The sequence below is a fragment of the Miscanthus floridulus genome, chromosome 6 (genome assembly GCF_019320115.1).
Source record: "Miscanthus floridulus cultivar M001 chromosome 6, ASM1932011v1, whole genome shotgun sequence".
Taxonomy (NCBI): domain Eukaryota; kingdom Viridiplantae; phylum Streptophyta; class Magnoliopsida; order Poales; family Poaceae; genus Miscanthus; species Miscanthus floridulus.
Genome location: NC_089585.1, coordinates 108,662,412 through 108,683,039, shown reverse-complemented (window position 1 = coordinate 108,683,039; position 20,628 = coordinate 108,662,412). Strand labels below are relative to the sequence as shown.

The following is a 20,628-nucleotide window of genomic DNA, read 5'->3' as shown; positions in this document are numbered from 1 at the left end:
GAAAGTAGACGTTGGGGACGAAATCCTATTTTTCTGCTACTGACCAGACGCGCAGGTCGTCCTGATCGGACGCATCCGATCGTCCCGACCGTTAGAGCCATGATCAACTCATTAGACGTTGTCAGCGTCCGGTCACATGCCACCGGACGCGTCCGGTCGTAATTTCACCGCTCTGAAACCTCTCTGTACTCGATCGGACGCTGTTGTCCTACGTCCGGTCGATTTGTCGCCAGCGTCCGGTCAATACTGAACGTGTTGCCGGGATGATGAACAGTGCCATTGGTGTGTCCGGTCATTTTACTGTTCAGCGTCCGGTCGCTGCTGCTGATGCCTACTGTAGCCGAGTCACTGATCGGAGCGTCCGGTCACTTTCCGCCAACGTCCGATCACCTCTGTGAGCTCGTTTTTTTATGATCTTATGTCCGGCTTGATTTCTATCTTCGTGCTTGGATTTTGCTTGATATCTTGGGTCTTCTCTTGTGCTTCTAAGGTCTTGCTTATGGCGTTTATCGTCGGATCATCATATCGCATTTGTCCAAGTCACGTCTTGTACCCTTTTGGACTACAAAACAATCACTTGTAAATTCATTAGTTCAATTTAATTGTGTTGGTCATCAAACACCAAAATCCAAAATAAATGAGCCTAGAGTCTATTTTTTTTACAATAATCTTGGTTATGTGCTTTACCTTTCTTAGCTTAGTTAATAAGTTAGTTGATAGGATTAGAACCTATGTTGCATAACTCTTTTACGATAGAGATAGCAACACATTAGCAAAACCGTAGTTGCAAATTTAGATATATTACTTTCTTACATATGTTTTGCTAAGGTGAAAATTTAAAACCATAGTTAAAAGTAGAATTTTAAGTTGCCTAACTCACCTCCTCGCTCTTCGACGTCACGGTCCCTTACAAGGTCCTTTGTTCAAGCGTCGATGCTCAGGTTCCCTACGTGGTTATCTGCATCATCTAAACTTGCTGTTTTCTGTTCTCTGTCTAGTCTGTAATCTTGCTGAATACTTTGTATTTCCGTTCTTCGTAATGGAAATGGGTGGCTCCCGCGTGAAAAAAAAATAAACGGCTCATAGTCATTAGAGATACCACAGCAAAACCCTACTTATATATACAATACATGCTAACTCTAACCATCACATAAGCTAATGCATTGTTTATCGGGTATCGAAACAGCAGCCTACTGCTAACTAGTCTTCTTCAAAATACTTCTCTACGTTATAGTTGGCTTCTCTGGACCAATGGTCATCCAACATTTCATCATTATCAATCGAAGAATAGTCCATATGTTCGGTGCCTTCACCGGACAGGATCTTTTGTTCCCTCACATCTGTGAGATATTGAATTTCTCCAGCAATCCATCCGATCCTGCATTTCTTCAGAGGATAACATTTAGCTGAAAGTCCTAGCAGCAGCGTCTCCCCCACTGTTGGAGTCCATTGGTGCAGCCTGGCTGTTTGAGAGAGCTACAGCTTCAGCTTCTCCGAAGAGAATTACTCCCAACCACCCAAATGCTCGAAATGGCAACTGATTTAGGTGGAGATCAGGTGAGAATCACTTCTCCATTTACATTAGGAGCTGGGAGCTAAAAAAACCTGCTTCACCATGCCCCTTGTTATATTTTGGTGGGGATCAACAGAGAATCAATTCTCATCTGCTTCCTTCTAGGAATCCAATGAAATCACTCCATCGGAGAATCAAAGAGCAGAGCTGAAGAATCAGGGAGGAGCTCTCCCAAACGAGGCCACCTGCCAAGCCACGTGCCATTATGTTCAGAACCTGTCATTATGCTCAATTGCAAGAAACTCATCTCCTGCAAGGGCAGTGCATCGAAAGGAAGAATTATACTGTGATAAAGTTCAACCAAATTTTGTGGCACTCTTGACTTCCTAGTAGGTGAAATTACAAATGGCTCAAGCAAGATGACATAGAGGTCCCAAAACTAAAATGGAGCACACGTCAAGTACGTGGTTTTAATTGTGAATTCATATGCTGATCAGTAACAAAAAAAAAGTGACAGCAAACCTTTGGAGGAACTCTCTTGAGGAGAACCAGAAGTGTTTGAGAGATCCAAGTTTGAACAATGTGGTCCAATAGCAACATACTCCAGTAACCTAAAGATTGCCCAGAAACAAAAATATGAAGCAGAGTCCAAGATAAGGATATAAGAAGATTAAAATAGTGAAAGTCTTTGTTCAATGGAAAGACTGGGGCTTGGCCCTAAAATTCTAAAAAGAAAAGGCTAATGTGAAGCAGACAGCCGACCGTTCCAAGAGGCAAGTCACAGAGGCCCTCTACTAACTTTGACCTGCTCCACTAGGAGCATAGCCCGTTGATAGAAGTGTTTATTTTTATGATCAAACCCACAATGTTCAACATAATAAACACATGATTGTAATCTTTCTTGCAGATCAAATGACAAAAATGTGATTTCACAGGGAAAATTTAAGCATATATAGTATTTCTTTTTATTTTTGAGACATTTATAGACTAGGGGTAGCACCAATTGAAGAAAAGCTTGTCCAACACCGGTTGAGATGGTTTGGACATGTCCAACGGAGACCTCCAGAGGCACCGGTGCGTAGTGGAATCCTAAGCTAGGATAGTAACGTGAAGAGAGGCAGAGGAAGACCGAAGTTAACTTGGGTAGAGGCAATAAAAGGAGACTTAAAAGGATGGAATATACCCAAAGACTTAGCCTTAGATAGGAGTGCTTGGAAGACAGCTATTCACGTGCCTGAACCTTGATTGCTTCTGCTGGGTTTCAACTCGAGCCTACCCCAACTTGTTTGGGACTTAAAGGCTTTGTTGTTGTTGTTGTATATCTTCTAAATAAACTCCAAACTATTCAATGTGTCCTGTTGCTTTAGACAATGGATCTCCAACAACAATCATGAATGACATCTGGTGACTCAAGGTGTCACTCTGCTTCTGTACTGCTTTCTCCTCTTTGAAAAACGTGGTCAGGCGTGTTCTCGAAAAAACATCTGGTGCTTCAAACGTCACTACGTCAGTGCTAAATGCACTGCCTAACAGAAAACAAATCAGATAGATAGTAGCATAGTGGTATCTCCCTAACCATAGTCCATAGGCGGAGTTGAAAGTTTTCTAGGGATATTCGATCAGGCTATATAAGTAATTAATCTTTCTAATCCTGAAACCATGCTATTTAATTCATTGAGGTCTTCAGAATATATAAAACATCAAGCAAAAATTCTTTAAATCAAATGTTTGGGATGTGTGATACAAACCTGCATCTTTCAAGGTTATCAGTAGATGCTCCAAATGCAGGGGTAAGTTCTTGAAGCCCATTCACACAGTCATCCATAGTGACCTTAATGCTTTCCTCATCCAAAGGCTTGCTGAGGTCATCCATAATAATTTGACAGTTCAAAGCATATGAAACTGCACTTTTAAGTTTTAACAACATCTTCCAGTTCTGCCCCACTGTAGTTCTTGATTCGTGCAGCTTCATTAAGATAGGCATATGTTACTTTTAGTGCTTTGCATGATTAATTGTGTCCTAACAGAGTTCATATATTGTTATTATCAAGAACTTTGCAAAAGTAAGAATATCAAATAATGGAATCGCATTTACACTAAAAAAATATAGGGAATGCCATTAAAAATAAGGAGAGAGATTCAATGATACAGTTACTTGTATTCCTAGGAACATTCCCTCTTTTTTGAGAAAATGGCAGACATGGCACATCAGCTGTTCAAAAAGGATAGATTGACTTTTATGAAGCAATATTAATGGAACTACATGAGGCAACAGAAATTACCAGCTTTTGCATGTAGCATAGGAGGAATAACGAATAACACACATATGAAACTCTTGAAGATTAACATCTGGAGAAAGAAATGAGCTCTCTTTCATTTTATTTGTGTGAATTTGAAGAATTTGAATGCGCCCATTTTCATCAGGTAGGCTTATTTCAATGTGCACTTCCAACCGTCCAGGTCTGAGTGCCAAATAGCATCAACCATTAGACAGTGCTCGACATTAGATCCTTCCAGCTCTCTGGATAGACAAGATGTGTATTGTCATTACTATTGAATATTCATTCTAAAGATTGAACAGACAGTGTAAAAAAAATATACGCAGTATTGGAATTCACCTCAACAAAGCTTCATCAAGCAAATCCTTCCTATTCGTCATTCTGATAAGCAAAACATTGTTTAGCGCTTCAACACCATCTATTTAAATAGTACACAGGTTGGTCAAATATCATTAAATACACCCACGAAAATAGCACAATCAAACACGACTTGAATTACAGGGAAAAATATCATTGTTCGTATCTGATTTACAATGCTGTCATGTACACTTGTATGATCCCTGGTGGAACCTCTCGACTACACAAACAGATTTTCAAGAAGACATGAAAACTTTGTCATAATTGATAAGGCAACCTAAACGGGCAGGTGCTGCGAAGAAAGTACTGCTAAATAAATCATAGAAATTTAAAGCTGCTATTAAGTGCTAAGGATCATGGTGGAAAATGAGATCACAGTTCTGATTTAACACAATAAAAAAATAAGGGCGTACCTAGTGCAGAGAGCTCCCGCTCTGATTTAACACAATGTATTAGAGAAATAATAACATGACATTGTCTTCGCAAATAATAATATTTATTTAATGATGAATGATTTCTATCATATGATATACACAGAACATAGAATTCTGGAGAGGTGTTTATCTTCGAAGTAGCAAAAACAGACGTGCACAAAATGTTAGCCACATTACAAAGCTCCTTCCTGCCACCAAACTGATGTGATTGAAAAAATCGAACACTGACCTGTCTACACTAACAGGAAAGATACAGCTCATCCTCATGTGTTGGGAGAGCTTGAATAAGTGGAAATATAAAAGGATGTGAAGCAGAGGGTAAAGGTGATTTACCTTGCAAATAGCATCAATTTCATCAAAGATGATGACATGAAGGTCACTATCATCACCTAAATTGAGATAACAACATAATTTGAGTTAAAAGGAAACATAAGTGTAGAGAATAGGAGAACACCTCACACCCATTGTGGGGGTGGCTTTCATTTCATATATATAGTACAAGTTACATGTGGTAGATGCGCTAGTCTTTACATATCTCTAATAAGTAAGAAGAGTAATAAAAGTTCCTCCCCCCTTCCCTCGAGACATCATACCATGTGTTCTCTGTCCATTATCAACATCTCCAGATAGATCAGTCACGTTCTTCTCTGTTTTGCCTTGACATACGATAGATCTAGTGTAATCAAAGCCAGCTTAAAATCATCAGGAGGAACAAAGCTGAGCACAAATTAACAAAATAAATGACCAGAGAAAGAACTGTGAGAAGTAAGGTCATGGTGATGTGTTAAAATCTAGAACCGCTGACTGTAACAGAGCCACCAGCAGAAACCTTCGCATGCCGATGGTGGATTCCGTTCTGCAATGGCATCATGAGCCGTGTCCGTTAAGGATTCCACACTACATGTCAAAAAATTACTACCAAATTGCCAAACCGGGCCTTAGAGCAATTCCAAGAGACTGTTTATATCCTTTCTAATTCGTAGGAATAGAGATTTTGGTGAAAAAAATAGCCCAACAGTCTCTTTAAATGGATCTCTAAATATAGACATTATCTATTTTGGATTTCTCGCTAGCCAAAGATGGAGAGTGAGGATGGCTCTCTAGAGTGCGAATAAGATATAGAAAAGTTGTTGGAGAGTACAAAGATATAGAAAGCGATTTTTACTCAAATGACTCTTCAAATGATGATTTAAAGAATAAATTTCAGAAAGACACTTGGAGATGCTCTTAAAAGAGAAAAAAAAAATCACATCTCAAAGTAGTTATTCCCCCCAAAACAATCACATCCCAAAGTAGTGATTCCCAAACTATAATAGACACCATAAGTTATTCCCATGTAGTCAGTTAATAAGCTATTCATCTACATAGGCTGCTCAAATCTAGTACTTCAATAGCTGAACTGAGCAAAAATTGAAGCCAATTTTTTATCAAAGCTAAACCAAAACCTATTTATAAATAATAAAACATACACTACATATCCTATATGAATTACTAAGCTAACTTTGGGCCATTGCTGTCATTCTACAAACAACACAGAATCTAGTATGCTGCCCCAATGTGGAGAATGAGAATATGTCACTAAGATGAATACCCCTGGCCGCTGCTCGAGTTGGCAGATTACGTAATGCAACGAGAGGTCGCATATGATAGAAATCATTCATCATCAGCTAATAGCCTAGTACGGTATTCGGAGAAGGAACAAAACGCGAGGGTCGGATCACCCGACGAAGGCTCCAACCAGCCACAACCACAAGTAGGACAAATGGACTAGTGAGATGGAGTAAGGATATCTTATGGTGAGGACGAGGGCTTCGCCGACGAGGGCAATGGAGTCGAGGAGTCGGCGGAGGTCGGCGGCGGAGACGAAGGCGCAGTTGGTGAGGGCTAGCTCCGGGCTGGGCGTGTTCACCACCTCCATTTCGGCTCCCCCGCTCGTCGGCCGGTAGGGAGAGGGAGCGACAGCCGGCAAGCGAGGGATCTTAGGCAGTCGCAATGTCATGGCCTCGTGAGAGGTGGAAAGGGAGTTCCGGTGACAAGAGGGGAGCCGGTGAGCGGAGGGGGAACTTCGATCCGAACTCCGGAGCAAATGTTACAAGAACACGTCTACAGATCAACTAAAAATGTTTTGGAAATTTTCAAGTCCTTTTAACATTTTTCCTTTTATAAGGTTATTATAACTTTTTGAAGCTTCTTGAGATATTTTTATGAGACTAATAAATACTTTACTTCGGTTTGTCATGTCCTGAAATCTATCTCTAGATTTTTTTCCCAAATTTGAATCTAATTTTCAAGATTTTTCTCAAAATTAAATATATTATTTTATGAAATTTTCTAGAAATATATACAACTTAGAGACACTTTTTGTGGTTTATTAAAAATCTTATCAAGTATCTATTAGATTTTTATTGACTAAAAAAGCATAAATCCGTCTTAAAGTCCACTATAATCAAGGTAGCGAGGCAATTTGAATGGTTTTAAAAATTCAGGGGTAAGATGTCTTTTCAATAATAAAAATTAGACTATGGTTACAAATTACAATACAGGAGCTAAAATAGACTTTTTTTAAAAAAAAGTTCAGGTTGTATTAGGGAGGGATGCGCCTCAAAGAAATCGTCTCGAGTTGTGGTTGTGACTTGTGAAGGTTGGTTGTAAGTTGTAACTTACATAGTTGTATGGCTGGTATGGATTGCACTCACCTCCTCTTTTGTATGGTGACTTTCCATTGCTAATCTTTTTTTAAGAAGAATTACAAGGTTCAACACAGACGTCTACAACACGTATGCACACTCACCTTAATTTTTTTTAATAATTTGGTCCTTTTTTAAAGAAAATTTACATTTGCCCCCTAGAAGACATAAACTCATCTTTAGACCATGGGTTAGCGCTAGGACTCATGGTGTGGCAGAACCGCCTAATCTAATGCCTTTCAAGAGTACTTGTCTTCCATTAGACACTAAGTACTCAAGGAAGGACATCAAATTACGCAGTTCCGTCGAGCACACCCCAAGGGAAAATCCGAAAATCCATATTTTTCCATTAGGATCACAAATGAGAGAATAAAGCTTACATCATTATTAACCATTTCTTATATCACTTTTAATACGACATCAGAGTTATGAACAATTTCATTTAACAGCGGAATAGAAACATGTGATCAAAGTTTTAGCGGAATTAAATACATATTCATGACATGGGGAAGCATTGATATATAAACTATGACAATAGATTATAAAACTTCTATTTATAAAAATATTCAATGAAAGTTATAAATAAAACTATGATCACAACGTAAAGTAATCCTCTCTAAGCCCACAAGGAGGGATCCCCACACAAGAGTTAGCTCTAGCATCCGCCTGTCACCTGCAACAGGGGAGATAAAACCCTTAGTACTTAATTGTACTCAGCAAGACTTACCTGATAAGAGGAAAAAAAAGACTCCAAGGTTATGCAAGGCTATCTGACTTGTGAATTTATTGCATCTGCAGGAGCATTACTAACCATGCGTCCTTATATTCAATTTTATTAGCAGTCATCATTAGTTTATTAACTAACCATTCTATGTAAGCACATATGCTACTTTTAAGCATGTGGTAAGCAATCAGAATTATTTTACTATCTTTCATCTTCCAGTTCTTACTACGCTGCTAGACTGTAGACAAGTCATACCGGATCGCTCGACGATTCACGAATCAATGTGCCCAGCTAGATACCCTAAAACACACGCCCCGCTTGTACCCCAGGCATAAGCAGGACCAACCCACTACCCTCCTATCACAGGGTCCAGGTCTCCGTTCAAACTTGGATTCTAAGCTCCCGCTCCTGAGTCCCAGGCTTAGTGCGGTGCTTAGACCTCCACCATTCCCGTCTCCAATCAGTCAGTCCGAAAAGAGCCGAAACCCATGACAAGAGAGCAATAAGTCTTTTCGCGCCCATACACAAGTATGTGCTCAGGATAATAAGTCTGTGACCTGCCTAGAACCTAATGCAACAGCCGGTCGTTAACCGACATAGGCAGAACAAATGCAATCTAAGCCTCGCTCGAATGCTAAACCAAGTCCAGATCCAAAGTACCATTCCACTCGGTCTCTAATTATCATTCATATATATTTTCCAGGTGATAATAATATAATAGCAATAATAATATATTTTCTATCTCTTGCGAGTGACAGACAATCACTCGATTTCTACCGGAGTCCTGTAGCATAGCAATCTACACGATCATGTCATACTAGTAAGACTCATAGGATAAAGATATATATATATATGCAAGTGGGTTTCATTCAACTCCTTAAACTTAATACACAAGCATAAATTAAATTGTAGGATAATAGGGGTTATGCACCGGAGCTTGCCTGGGTAACATATAACCAAAAGTTAGTATTCCATCTTAGCGACGCGATCTCTAAAAGTACCATCTCACCAGCAACTCTCGATGACTCCGCAATCCATCATCGTCCCTATTATGGTATGCAATGCGATGCCGAGATAATGCAACAGTTAATTAACAAGGCAACAACAACTCTTAAAACAGAGTACATAATATAAACTAACAAGCTAGCTCTAATGGCTAACGTACTAATCTACGTATCTACATCATCGAGAAAGAAGTCATTTCCCAACAAGTGTTTTAGTTATACAATTCTAAGGTGTTTCTTTATTTCATTTACTATATATTCAACTAGGCCTCATTTGCTATCTTAGCAATTTAACTACTCTATAGCTACCAAAATTACAGTGAGCAGCTAATAATATTAGAAATTTACTGTAAAATTTTTAGAGTCAACACTATCACCATTTTCTCACAAAAATTCCCAAAGTTCACATTTTAACAATATTAAACATTTCAAAATAATTAGAGCAACCCTAGAAACATTTTAAAACTAGATGAACCAAATACGCTAATAGATAAATCATTATTTTAGGAGCCTAATAAAATTGATTTGGCATTTTTGTGATCTTTCTACGATTTACTATGAATTTCCAAGCATTCAGCCGCTTACTGAAATTAACAAGACACCGAAAAAGGGAAAAAGGTTCCTTGGGCCCGAAGCGGCCCAAATCGGCCTGGTCTAGCCGGCAAAGCAGCCCAAGCGAGGGCGGGGCACATGCACGGCAACAGGCCATGGCCCACAGCGCGGCGAGTGCGGCCCAATGCGGCGCGAGCGTGAGTGGCTCAGACGGGGCAGGCGGTGGCCCAGCAAACCGGCCCACATGCGGACAAGCCCAGGCGCGGTGGCTAACTTGCACGAAGGCCCTTGAATTTTCTCGAAACTAACCCATAGTATAAAACACTATTCATGTGAGTCAGAGATTTACACTAAAGATCCCAGAAAAATTCTATTCTTACCCTGCGGTCCTTCTCGTCCTCCTCATAAGCAGAGCATGGGCAGGGGGACCGGCCAGCGGCCGATTCGGCATGGAGGGTGGCCAGCGACGATGGAGATGGTGCGCAGGAGCAGCGAGGGTGACTACCGCTCCTAAGGGTGTTGGCGGCATGGCCAGGGGCAGCCTGAGGCGGTCTAGCTGCGAGCGCTGACGGTCGGCTGGGGCACAATAGCGGCAGCGGGCGACGGTAGGGACGCTATGGTGCGCGACAACAGAGGTGGAGTGGAGCCGGGCAGCGCGGGGCTCGGGCGCGCTCACGTGCGGTGGCTGATGATGGGAGCGGCCGTAGGTGCTTGTAGCGGGCCGGCCACATGCACGACGATGTGCAGAGGCTGCTACCACAGCTCCAGCAGGGCAGGCTGAGCACGCGGTGGGGAAGGTGCTTGGGTGGGGGGCGGGAAGCATGGCATGACGACGTCGATGAGCTAGCACGGCAGTGGCGCTGTGGCTAGGGTCTTCGCAGTAGGCAGTGCATGGGTCAAGGTCAACAGCAGCTCATCGTCACGGCTATCGTGTCGGGGTGGCGAGGTCACGACCTCGGCAAAGCAAAGGAGGCATAGCGTGGCTCCCGTGTCGACGAAGCGTAGCACGGCATGGCAGCAGAGGCTCAGTTGGCTGGGTCGCAACGGCGGTAGCGGGCCATGGCGATGGCGCTCCTAGGCTCGGGTGGCTACGTAGCGACGGAGAAGTAGGGATGGAGGTGGAGTTGGTGGGGTGGTGACCGAGCCTAAGGCTCGCGACCATGGTCGTCAGTGCACACGCGCTAGAGGGAAGAGAGAGCAGGGTCAGCAAGGACCGAGCAAGGCAGGTCCAACCAGGCTAGGGCGAGGCATGCGACAGTTGCAGCGACAGACAGACAAAGTTGAAAGACGGAAAATGGTGCCATGCATGCTATTTAAAGCATGCTAAAAACCACTTAAAAGCTCGACTAAGGCTCAACCAAGTACACGAACCTAGAGTCCACTCCACTAGCTATCCAGCGAAGCAATCATCCAGACTAAAGACTAACTAGAGAGGGAGAAAGGAGGATGCCAAGGTGATCATGTCACATCATTTTCAAACTTGACCTTGAGTTGAATTTGGTTGAATTTTTAATCGGTCTAAACTTCACCAAACTTTACCAACAACCATTTCACGACATAGCACACACTTTATACCAAACAATAGAACCAAAACATCAGAGTATTATTTAACTATTTTGCATTTTATAAATCGTCAAAAGGTGTACTTTCAACACAACTTCAAATTTTTGCCGATTCAACAAAAAGGGCTAATTTTAATTCCCAATCTAATTTTTGAGCTATCAAAAATACCATGGTACAACATCTATTCACCAAATCAAAAGTTGCATTATCATCTACTAAACTTGCACTTCAAATTTTATTCAAGTACTAATTACAAGTTATATTTTATTTTTGTTTATAAAATTGTTTTTCATGTTCAATCAAATAAACAAGCCATTCGCTATTTATTTGCTATTAGGCATTTTAAGTACTTTCTTCATATTTTTTCAAAACAAGCCCTAAACAACTTTTGTCCACAAGATTATATAAAAGTTGTTAAGCACCGAGACAAGTTGACTAGCGACACTTATTTATTTGTTTTATTCAAGAAAGCGAGTCACACAAGATTCATTTATAATTTCATGTGTGCTTTAAACTATTAAACCTAAAAACTTGTTTTGCTAATTTCTCTTAGGCATTAACCTAGGTGCTAAGCAAGCTCATAACACCAGAGGTGTTACAACCAACCCCCCTAAAAAGAATCTTGTCCCAAGATTCAGAGCAAGAATCAGAAGAGGGGAAAACGCGATTACATTTCGTAGATCAGAAATTACACAAAAGATTACACGACTTCAAATACCAACCCACACGGAGATTTAGAGATACACGATTAAGAGTAACCTAATCCAACCAAGACTTAATCTAGAAGTCGAGATAGACGAGGGCAATGGAGAAACAACAAGCTAATGATTATCCAAAACATAGCGTATGACCAACAGATCTAGAAATAGAAGACTAAGAAGTCAAACATCATGAACCCTAAGACCGAACTAACCAACGATAGACTTGAACTTCTTCGAAAACCATATCCTTTCTTCTTCTCAGATTACACAATCACCTCTGACTGATGAACCTAGTCCCACGAATGACGACAGGATCTCTTTGCTCTGCTTTGGATTTGAGGGGATGGGGATGAGGAAAGAGAGCAAGGAGCAAGGGAATCTTGTAGTGGTGAATAGAGATGGGCGGAGTGCACTAGCAGTGGAGACGGCATGGATGGGGTACACTAATGGTTCACGCGGTGGGGATAAAGTCGGTCATGGTGCACTCCTTGCGTGAGCGAGCGGAGGGAGGATAAGAGAGGGGAGGGGGTTTCGCTCGACAAGGAAGGCGTACGGGCGACGGTGTCCCCAAAAAGAAGAAAAGGAGGGGGGAAAGGGGGGTCTAGTATGGGGATGAGAGCATTGGGTTGAGAGCCGACCGGATGCTAGGAAAAGGAGAAATGCATAGTGCATGAAGACGCTAAGTGCAGCACTAAGTCATGGCCACGCGAGAATAGGGTGCTAATGGGCCTGACATGAAAGGCGTCTGCATGACACGCGGATATGGTGACCCCACATGCATAGCATGGTCTATCTAGACACAGAGCTTGAGACTTGACATCCCCTCAGACCTTTCTAAGCACTCCCTACTACCCATTTTCCCTTCCCTTTCTTGACCACATCCGTCTTTCATGCAGACTAGGACCATGTCATACGTTCTTCCTCCAAAACCACATTCTCTTGCTTACCTTGAGAGAACACTATTTCATCAACCTGTTGCGGATTTCCCATTCGAACACCCAAATATTTTCAAGAAGATTATTTTATATCAAAAGCGATATGGCGGTGTAACTTGGTAAAGGTATTTGGTCAACAACCTCGATACCAGCACATGCCGAGCAGTGTCACCATGTGGCAGTTGTTCCATAGGGGCTCTCGGTTTCGTCGCAGCACCATAAGCTATTAACCAGGCAACTACTACCAACCTACACCCAATGAAGGCGGTGCGGTCATAGACCATAGAATCAGAGGAGTATTATAAGGAAATATTCAGGCAACAAGGGTTTCTTTCGTAACAAGGGATAAGGAATTCAAATCCAATGACAGATTTGATTTATTGAGATTTAAGTGTTTTGCTGAGACAACCACAATTAGTTGATATAGTATTCTATGTTATCCAATCATGGCTGGTCTACTGGTATTGGAATGGTAACTTTTCTTGTAACCCTCTTAATATAGCCCTTGAAAATCCTAAGGACTTCTCATGAAGCTTAAGGGTAGATGGACGCAATAAACATAGCGAAATAAATAAAATGCACATTTTGAACGTCCTTATGCTGGTACAACATATAGGCACTCACTCTCCCCTTCACGACACATCATTCACCTTCACTATGATTAGACTACCTCAATAACTACAGCCAAAATACAACAGAAAGATTACAATACTGGTGGACAGTGATGAAAGACACTACTAACTATGGGTACATCATCCTAAGGTAGCTAATCTACTTTGAACCACACATCTTCATTCCCGGCTCGGTGGATTCTTCTACCGCCCTAGTTATGGATCTGCCTCCTCTCTAGGCAATGGCTGAGTGAGATGAATCAATGGTTCTACTTCTGACACTTCCAAGGATGGAGCTTCTAGCGATACTACAAAACCGGTTCTCCTTTTTTCTGGTGGGTGGATATGGATTCTTTCCATGATCAAGGGATCATGCCATTAGGTAGCTAGAGTCCTCCGCTTGGCTCTAGTGATAAAGTAGGCCTCTCCCAACTAATGGACATGCTGATCTTTAGCCTCCTTCAGAGCTTTTGACATGGCAGTCTCCTGACTCTCTACGGCTGCCACACTAGCATGCACTTCAGCAAGTTGCATCTGGAGCATCCTAGAGAAGATATCGGCTTCCTCAGCTTGCCGGAGGCACTTCCTCAGCTCTGAGGCTTGCTGATCATACTGCTCATCCAAAGCAAGAAGGTACGTGGTCAAGTGCATAATGGTAGGACTGTCTTCTTACGCATCCCGCCCTTGTAAAGCCTCCATTCGAGCCCTCCATGCCGATCGATTCTTTTCCAAAGGTGAAAAGAACCTTATGGGGGTACGAGCAATGGGCTCTTCATAGATTAGGCAAAAATACCACAAGGATTTACGAGCCATAACCTGATAGGTGTCGATAAAGCAAAACCCAATTACGGTCACATTCTAGGCTTCAGTGATGTTAGGAAACTCTTCACTCTTCCCAATATAGACAGTAATCTCACACCACTCAGTGCCATGCTTTTCATACTCATGGACCTCATACTCGAGATGATCTTTGACTCCGAGCTTTTATAGGATGGCATGCAGAATTCTGGAAAAACCCTCAATGTTCAGGCAATAACTACTAACCTAGCCTCCTGCCATCCCTAGCGGTGGTTGCAAAGAAGGACTAGGCGAAAAGCTTGCTCAAAAGAAAAGCTAGACAAGCTAAAGTACGTCGAGTGGTGGTACCAATGGCTAAGCCAGGACTTGCTTATAATGGTAGAGCGGTCAGTAGTCCTGGCGTGGTCCACCAAGGTTCTAGCGTGGGATCACTATGAATGAATCGACCAAATTTTTGCGCGTTCGAGGTGAGCGATGTCCGAGGCTATTACTGACTAGTATGACTACATGGCAAGTGTCCGACAAGAGCGTAGAAAAGAGTATAGGAAGACATGGGCCACAACAGGCATGAACCACGAGCGAACGAGGAGCATGAAGCCACAGTGTAGAAATAACTCTAGAACAAGGACGGGTCAGTCGTGCACAATACGACATGTGTGACACCTATGGATGGCATGTCTGCAAGTAAAATGGGCACTACAGTGCACAAATAGGATATGCATGAATACACGTCCTATACGTCCTTTCACTGTTGCCAACATATGGCGCAACTGTTCTTAGATTTTTGGCACATCGTTCACTCCCTGTAGCTAGTCGATACTATCAGACTATGCTCGGGGTCAGTGTACCTACAGAAAACTTGATTAAGCCTACCTAAGTCAGCAGAGTGCCATCTATCCTGAATATACAACCATAGTATAGGGCTATTTATATAACTTCGCATGCAACGTCCTAACTTTTTGCAAAAATAGATTATCAAATTTTAGTTTAGAAAAGGATTTTGAAGCTTTATTTTCTTATTTATGCTCTGATACCACCTGTGACAGAACCGTCTAATCTAATGTCTCCTAGGAGTACTTGTCTTTTATTAGACTCTAAGTACTCAAGTAAGAACACCAAATTACGCATTTCCGTCAAGCACGTCCCAAGAGAGAACCTGGAAATACATATTTTTCCATCAGGATCACAAATGAGAGAATAAAGCTTACATCATTATTAACCATTTCTTACATCACTTTTAATACGACATTAGAGTTATGAACAATTTAATTTAACTATAGAATATAAACATGTAATCAAAGTTTTAGCGGAATTAAATACCTATTCATGACATGAGGAAGCATTAATATATAAACTATGACAACATATTATAAAACTTCTATTTATAAAAAAACATTTAGTGAGAGTTATAAATTAAACTATGATCGCAGCATAAAGAAATCCTCTCTGAGCCCACTAGGAGGGATCCGTACACAAGAGTCAGCTCTAGCATCCACCTATCTCCTGCAACAGGGGAGATAAAACCCTGAGTACTCAATTGTACTCAGCAAGACTTACCCGACAGAAGAAAAGAAAAGACTCCAAGGATATACAAGGCTATCTAGCTTATGGGTTTATTGCATCTATAGGAGCATTACTAACTGTGCGTCCTTATATTCAATTTTATTAGCAGTCATCATTAGTTCATTAACTAACCATTCTATATAAGCACATGTGCTACTTTCAAGCATGTGGTAAGCAATCAGAATTATTTTATCATCTTTCATCTTCCAGTTCTTACTACGCTGCTAGACTGTAGACAAGTCGTATCGGATCGCCCGATGATTCGTGAATCAATGTGCCCAGCTGGATACCCTGAAACATACGCCATGATTGTACCCCAAGCACAAGCAGGACCAACCTACTACCATCCTATCACAGGGTCTAGGTCCCTGTTCAAACTTTGACTCCAAGCCCCCGCTCCTAAGTCCTAGATTCAGTGCGGTGCTTAGACCTTCACCATCTCCGCCTCCAATCAGTTAGTCCAGAAAGAGTCAGAACCCATAACAAGAGAGCAATGAGTCTTCCCGTACCCATACATAAGTATGTGTTCAGGATAATGGCTCCGTTCGCTGGTCTGAAACTTAGCTAAAACTAGCTGAAAAATACTGTTTCGACTGAAAAAAGAAGCCGAACAAGCCATTTTTAAGACAAGCGAACAGGGCCAATAAGTTTGTGACCTGTCTAGAACCCAATGCAACGGCCGGTCTTTAACCGACATAGGCGGAACAAATGCAATCCGAGCCTCGCTCGAATTCCAAACCAAGTCCAGATCCAAAGTACCATTCCACTCGGTCTCCAATTATCATTCATATATATTTTCTAGGTGATAATAATATAATAGCAATAATAATATATTTCATATCTCTCATGAGTGACAGACAATCACTCGACTTCTACCAGAGTCCTATAGCATAGCAATCTACATGATCCTGTCATACTAGTAAGACTATATATATATATATGCAAGTGTGTTTCATTCAACTCCTTAAACTTAATGCACAAACATAAATTAAAGTGCAGAATAATAGGGGTTATACATCAGGGCTTGCCTGGGTAACATATAACCAAAAGTTAGTATTTTGTTTTGGCGACATGATCTCCAAAAGTACTATCTCACCAGCAACTCCCGATGACTCCATGATCCATCATCGTCCCTATTATGGTAAGCAATGCGACGCAGAGATGATGCAACAGTTAATTAACAAGGCAACAACAACTCTTAAAACAGAGTACAGACTATGAACTAACAGGCTAGCTCTAATGGCTAACGTACTAATCTATGTATCAACATCATCGAGAAAGATGACATTCCCCAACAAGTGTTTTAGTTATACAATTTTAAGGTGTTTCTTTATTTCATTTATTTGATTTACTATATATTCAACTTGGCCTCATTTGCTATCTTAGCAATTTAATTACTCTGCAGCTACAAAAATTATAGTGAGCAGCTAATAATATTAGAAATTTATCATAAAAATTTCAGAGTCAACACTATCACTATTTTCTCATAAAAATTCTAAAAGTTCACATTTTAACAATATTAAACAATTTAAAATAATTAGAGCAACCCTAGAAACATTTTAAAACTAGATGAACTAAATACGCTAATAGATATATCATAATTTTAGGAGCCTAACAAAATTGGTTTGGTATTTTTATGATTTTTCTATGATTTACTATGAATTTCCAATTATCCAGCCGCTTACTGAAATTAACAAGACACTGAAAAAGAAAAAAGATTCCTTATGCCTGAAGCGGCCTAGATCGGCTTGGTCTAGCGGGCAAAGCAGCCCAGGTGGGGACGGGGCGCGAGTGCGGCCACATACCGTGGCCCATGGCACGACGAGCGCGGCCCAATGCGGCGCGGGCGTGAGTGGCCTAGACGGGGCAGGCGACGGTCTAGCAAGCTGGCCCACGCGCGGACTAGCCCAGGCGCGATGGCCAACTTGCACGAAGGCCCTTGAATTTTCTCGAAACTAAAATGTAGTACAAAAACACTATTCATGTGAGTGCTGCTCTCGAGGGCGTTGGCGGCATGGCTAGGGGCAGCCCAAAACGGTCTAGTCGCGAGCGCTGGATGTTGGCTGGGGCGCAACAGCGGCAATGGGCGATGGCGGGGACACTGAGGGCGCGGCAACGGAGGTGGAGCAGCGCGGGGCAGCGTGGGGATCGAGCGCGCTCACGCGGTGGTCGGTGATGGGAGCGGGCGCAGGTGCTTGCAGCGGGCCAGCCACCCGCACGGCAATGTGTAGAGGCCACAGCCGTGGGTCCAGCAGGGCAGGCCGAGCAGTGACCGAGCCTGAGGCTCGCGACCATGGCGGTCGGTGCACACGCAATAGAGGAAAGAAAGAGCGGGTCGGTAAGGATCGAGCAGGGTAGGTGCCAAACGGGCTAGGGTGATGCATGCGGTAGTTGCAGCGACAGACACACAACATGGCAAGGACACGGGCAGCAGTAGCTCGATGAGTAGGTGGGATGAACGGCTGAAGAAATGCCACATCGACTAGGCGGTGGCCGCGAACACAAGCTGAAAGACGGAAAACGGTGCCATGCACGCTATTTAAAGCATACCAAAAACTGCTTAAATGCTCGACTATGGCTCAACCAACTACACGAACCTAAAGTCCACTCCACTGACTATCCAGCGAAGCAATCGTCTAGACTAAAGAGTGACTAGAGAGGGAGAGAGGAGGATGCCAAGGTGATCATGTCACATTATTTTCAAACTTGAAAATTGACCTTGAGTCAAATTTGGTTGAATTTTTAAACGGTCTAAACTTCACCAAACTTTACCAACAACCATTTCACGACATAGCACACACTTTATACCAAACAATAGAACCAAAACATCTGGATGTTATTTAACTATTTTGCATTTTATAAATCGCCAAAAAGTGTACTTTCAACATAACTTCAATTTTTTGTCGATTCAACGAAAAGGGCTAATTTTAATTTCCAATTTGATTTTGAGCTATCAAAAATACCATGGAACAACATCTATTCACCAAATCAACAGTTGCATTATCATCTACTAAACTTGCACTTCAAATTCTATTTAAGTACCAATTACAAGTTATAGTTTATTTTTGTTTATAAAAATTGTTTTTCATGCTCAATCAAATAAACAAGTCATTCGCTATTTATTTGCTATCAGGCATTTTAAGCACTTTCTTTATATTTTTCCAAAACAAGCCCTAAACAACTTTTGTCCACAAGATTATTTAAAAGTTGTTAAGCACCGATACAAGTTGACTAGCGACACTTATTTGTTTGTTTTATTCACGAAAGCGAGTCACACAAGATTCGTTTATAATTCTATGTATGCTTTAAACTTTTAAACCCAAAAACTTGTTTTGCTAATTTCTCTTAGGCATTAACCTAGGTGCTAAGCAAGCTCATAATAACCAAAGGTGTTACACATGGCTTCGAGGTAACATGTCTTGGTGCCACAGATCTTAGCTCCAAGGTGTCTAGCCATGCACAGCAGGGCCTCCTAGGTGGCGTTGACATGGCCGGTACCTCAAAGCCATAGATCTTGGCTCTGAGTTTGGTGCTAAGATCTGTGGCTCCGACCTCAGAGTCGTGGATCTTGGCTCTGAGCTCAGAGCCATGGATCCTGGCGCCGAGTATGAATTCAAAATCTACGGTCAAGTTTTCCTTGCCGAGGCTGCTTTCATTTCTTCCTCCTCCCTTTCGGGTTCTTCCTCTCCCTAACCCGTATAATCTCTTGAATCGACGAATTTGACATTGGATACTTAGATTGGATCCATACATCTTCGCGAGCTAGGTATCCTCTCTCCCCTTATCATTTTTATGCATTGATTTGGTATATATTACGTCTATTTTGTAACCCTAGATATGTTATTACCTAATATTTGAAGTGGTTTTTTTATTTTTTGTATTATGTAACGGTAGGACGTCAAAGCATGGTAAAGCTAGTAAGCCAAGGTAATCTCTTATCATCGTATTATATTATGTTTTCATTTATGTGCAACAAATAGAAAAACTCTAGGTTTAGGGTTTAATGTTCATTGCTTTCGGTTCTTAGAACAAATTTGGTTCAATTGTAGTTATGTCCGGATGACCGAAAATGCCTTCGACCCATTGCCTAGTGGTGTTCCAGTGCCCATGTGCTGGTGCAGTGATCCTTGCAAGGTAACCAAGTCCGATGAAGAAGACACGTATAGGCAAAGGTATTGGATGTGTGCCAATTTTGTGTTTGAGCCTACACTCCGTCAGCGCCGCATTAATAAGATGGTGAGAAATTGATGTCGTGTAATAATTATTTTATGTTAAATGAAGTTTTGTATGATTTATTTGTTTTATAACAATTACATTTATTGCAGACCCCTCCACCACTCTATGATTTTGAGCAGTGGATCGACACTGAGATCAAGCTGGAAGACAAAGAGTGGATGCAGAAACTGTTATGGTGGGAGGCACAGACAAGGAGATGATGAAGAAGAGACGTAGAGAGGAGGCTCTAGAAAAGGAGCACAATATATGTGGCTCTAAGGTACCAGCTATGTCAACGCCACCTAGGATGCCCTGTTGTGCATGACTAGGTACCTCAGAGCCAAGATTTGTGGCACCGAGACGTGTTACTTCAGAGCCATGAGTCCTGGCGCCGACCCTCAGGGTCCAAAGATGAGTTTACGTCTCCCATGAGGCCAAACATAAATTTTCTTCAAAAAGGACCAAATTACAAAAAATTGGGCACACTCACCTATATGAATACAAGTACTCAAACGCTACCTCTATGAGTATCTCCAATGGACCGAGCCGACAGATCTTGAGATTCACGAAATCACCACTAGCGCCTCGCTGTCGACGGTGACGTCGCCTACCACTCTTTCAATGGTGCCAACAAAGTATTGAGTTTCCTAATGACCAAGATGCTAGTTAAGTAACATTTGAACCACTCCAAA

At 41.8% G+C, this 20,628-nt stretch overlaps 1 protein-coding gene across 7 annotated transcripts; it reads right to left on the bottom strand.

The window, feature by feature from the left end:
- Positions 1 to 1,044: 1,044 nt before the first annotated feature.
- LOC136458983 (vesicle-fusing ATPase-like) lies at positions 1,045 to 6,677 on the bottom strand. 7 transcript variants are annotated; one of them, XM_066458880.1, is made up of 8 exons: positions 5,177 to 6,677; positions 4,292 to 4,972; positions 4,132 to 4,173; positions 3,796 to 4,034; positions 3,669 to 3,725; positions 3,262 to 3,479; positions 2,036 to 2,124; positions 1,046 to 1,758 (listed from the first exon to the last, which is right to left on the bottom strand). In XM_066458880.1, the coding sequence occupies exons 4-8, from the start codon at positions 3,805 to 3,807 to the stop codon at positions 1,661 to 1,663; spliced, it is 474 nt and encodes a 157-aa protein (XP_066314977.1). In that variant the 5' UTR covers positions 3,808 to 4,034; positions 4,132 to 4,173; positions 4,292 to 4,972; positions 5,177 to 6,677; the 3' UTR covers positions 1,046 to 1,660. The 7 variants fall into 7 exon arrangements, with proteins under 7 accessions (XP_066314983.1, XP_066314977.1, XP_066314976.1 ...); XM_066458879.1 differs by having other exon boundaries at positions 4,132 to 4,210; positions 4,917 to 4,972; XM_066458881.1 differs by having other exon boundaries at positions 4,917 to 4,972.
- Between the last annotated feature and the right edge of the window lie 13,951 nt (positions 6,678 to 20,628).

Coding starts and splice junctions, on each gene's coding strand:
- LOC136458983 (XM_066458880.1), bottom strand. Junction 3,480..3,668: donor GAATGTTCCTAGGAATACAA/GTAACTGTATCA, acceptor ATCTTAATGAAG/CTGCACGAATCAAGAACTAC. Junction 2,125..3,261: donor GATAACCTTGAAAGATGCAG/GTTTGTATCACA, acceptor GGCAATCTTTAG/GTTACTGGAGTATGTTGCTA.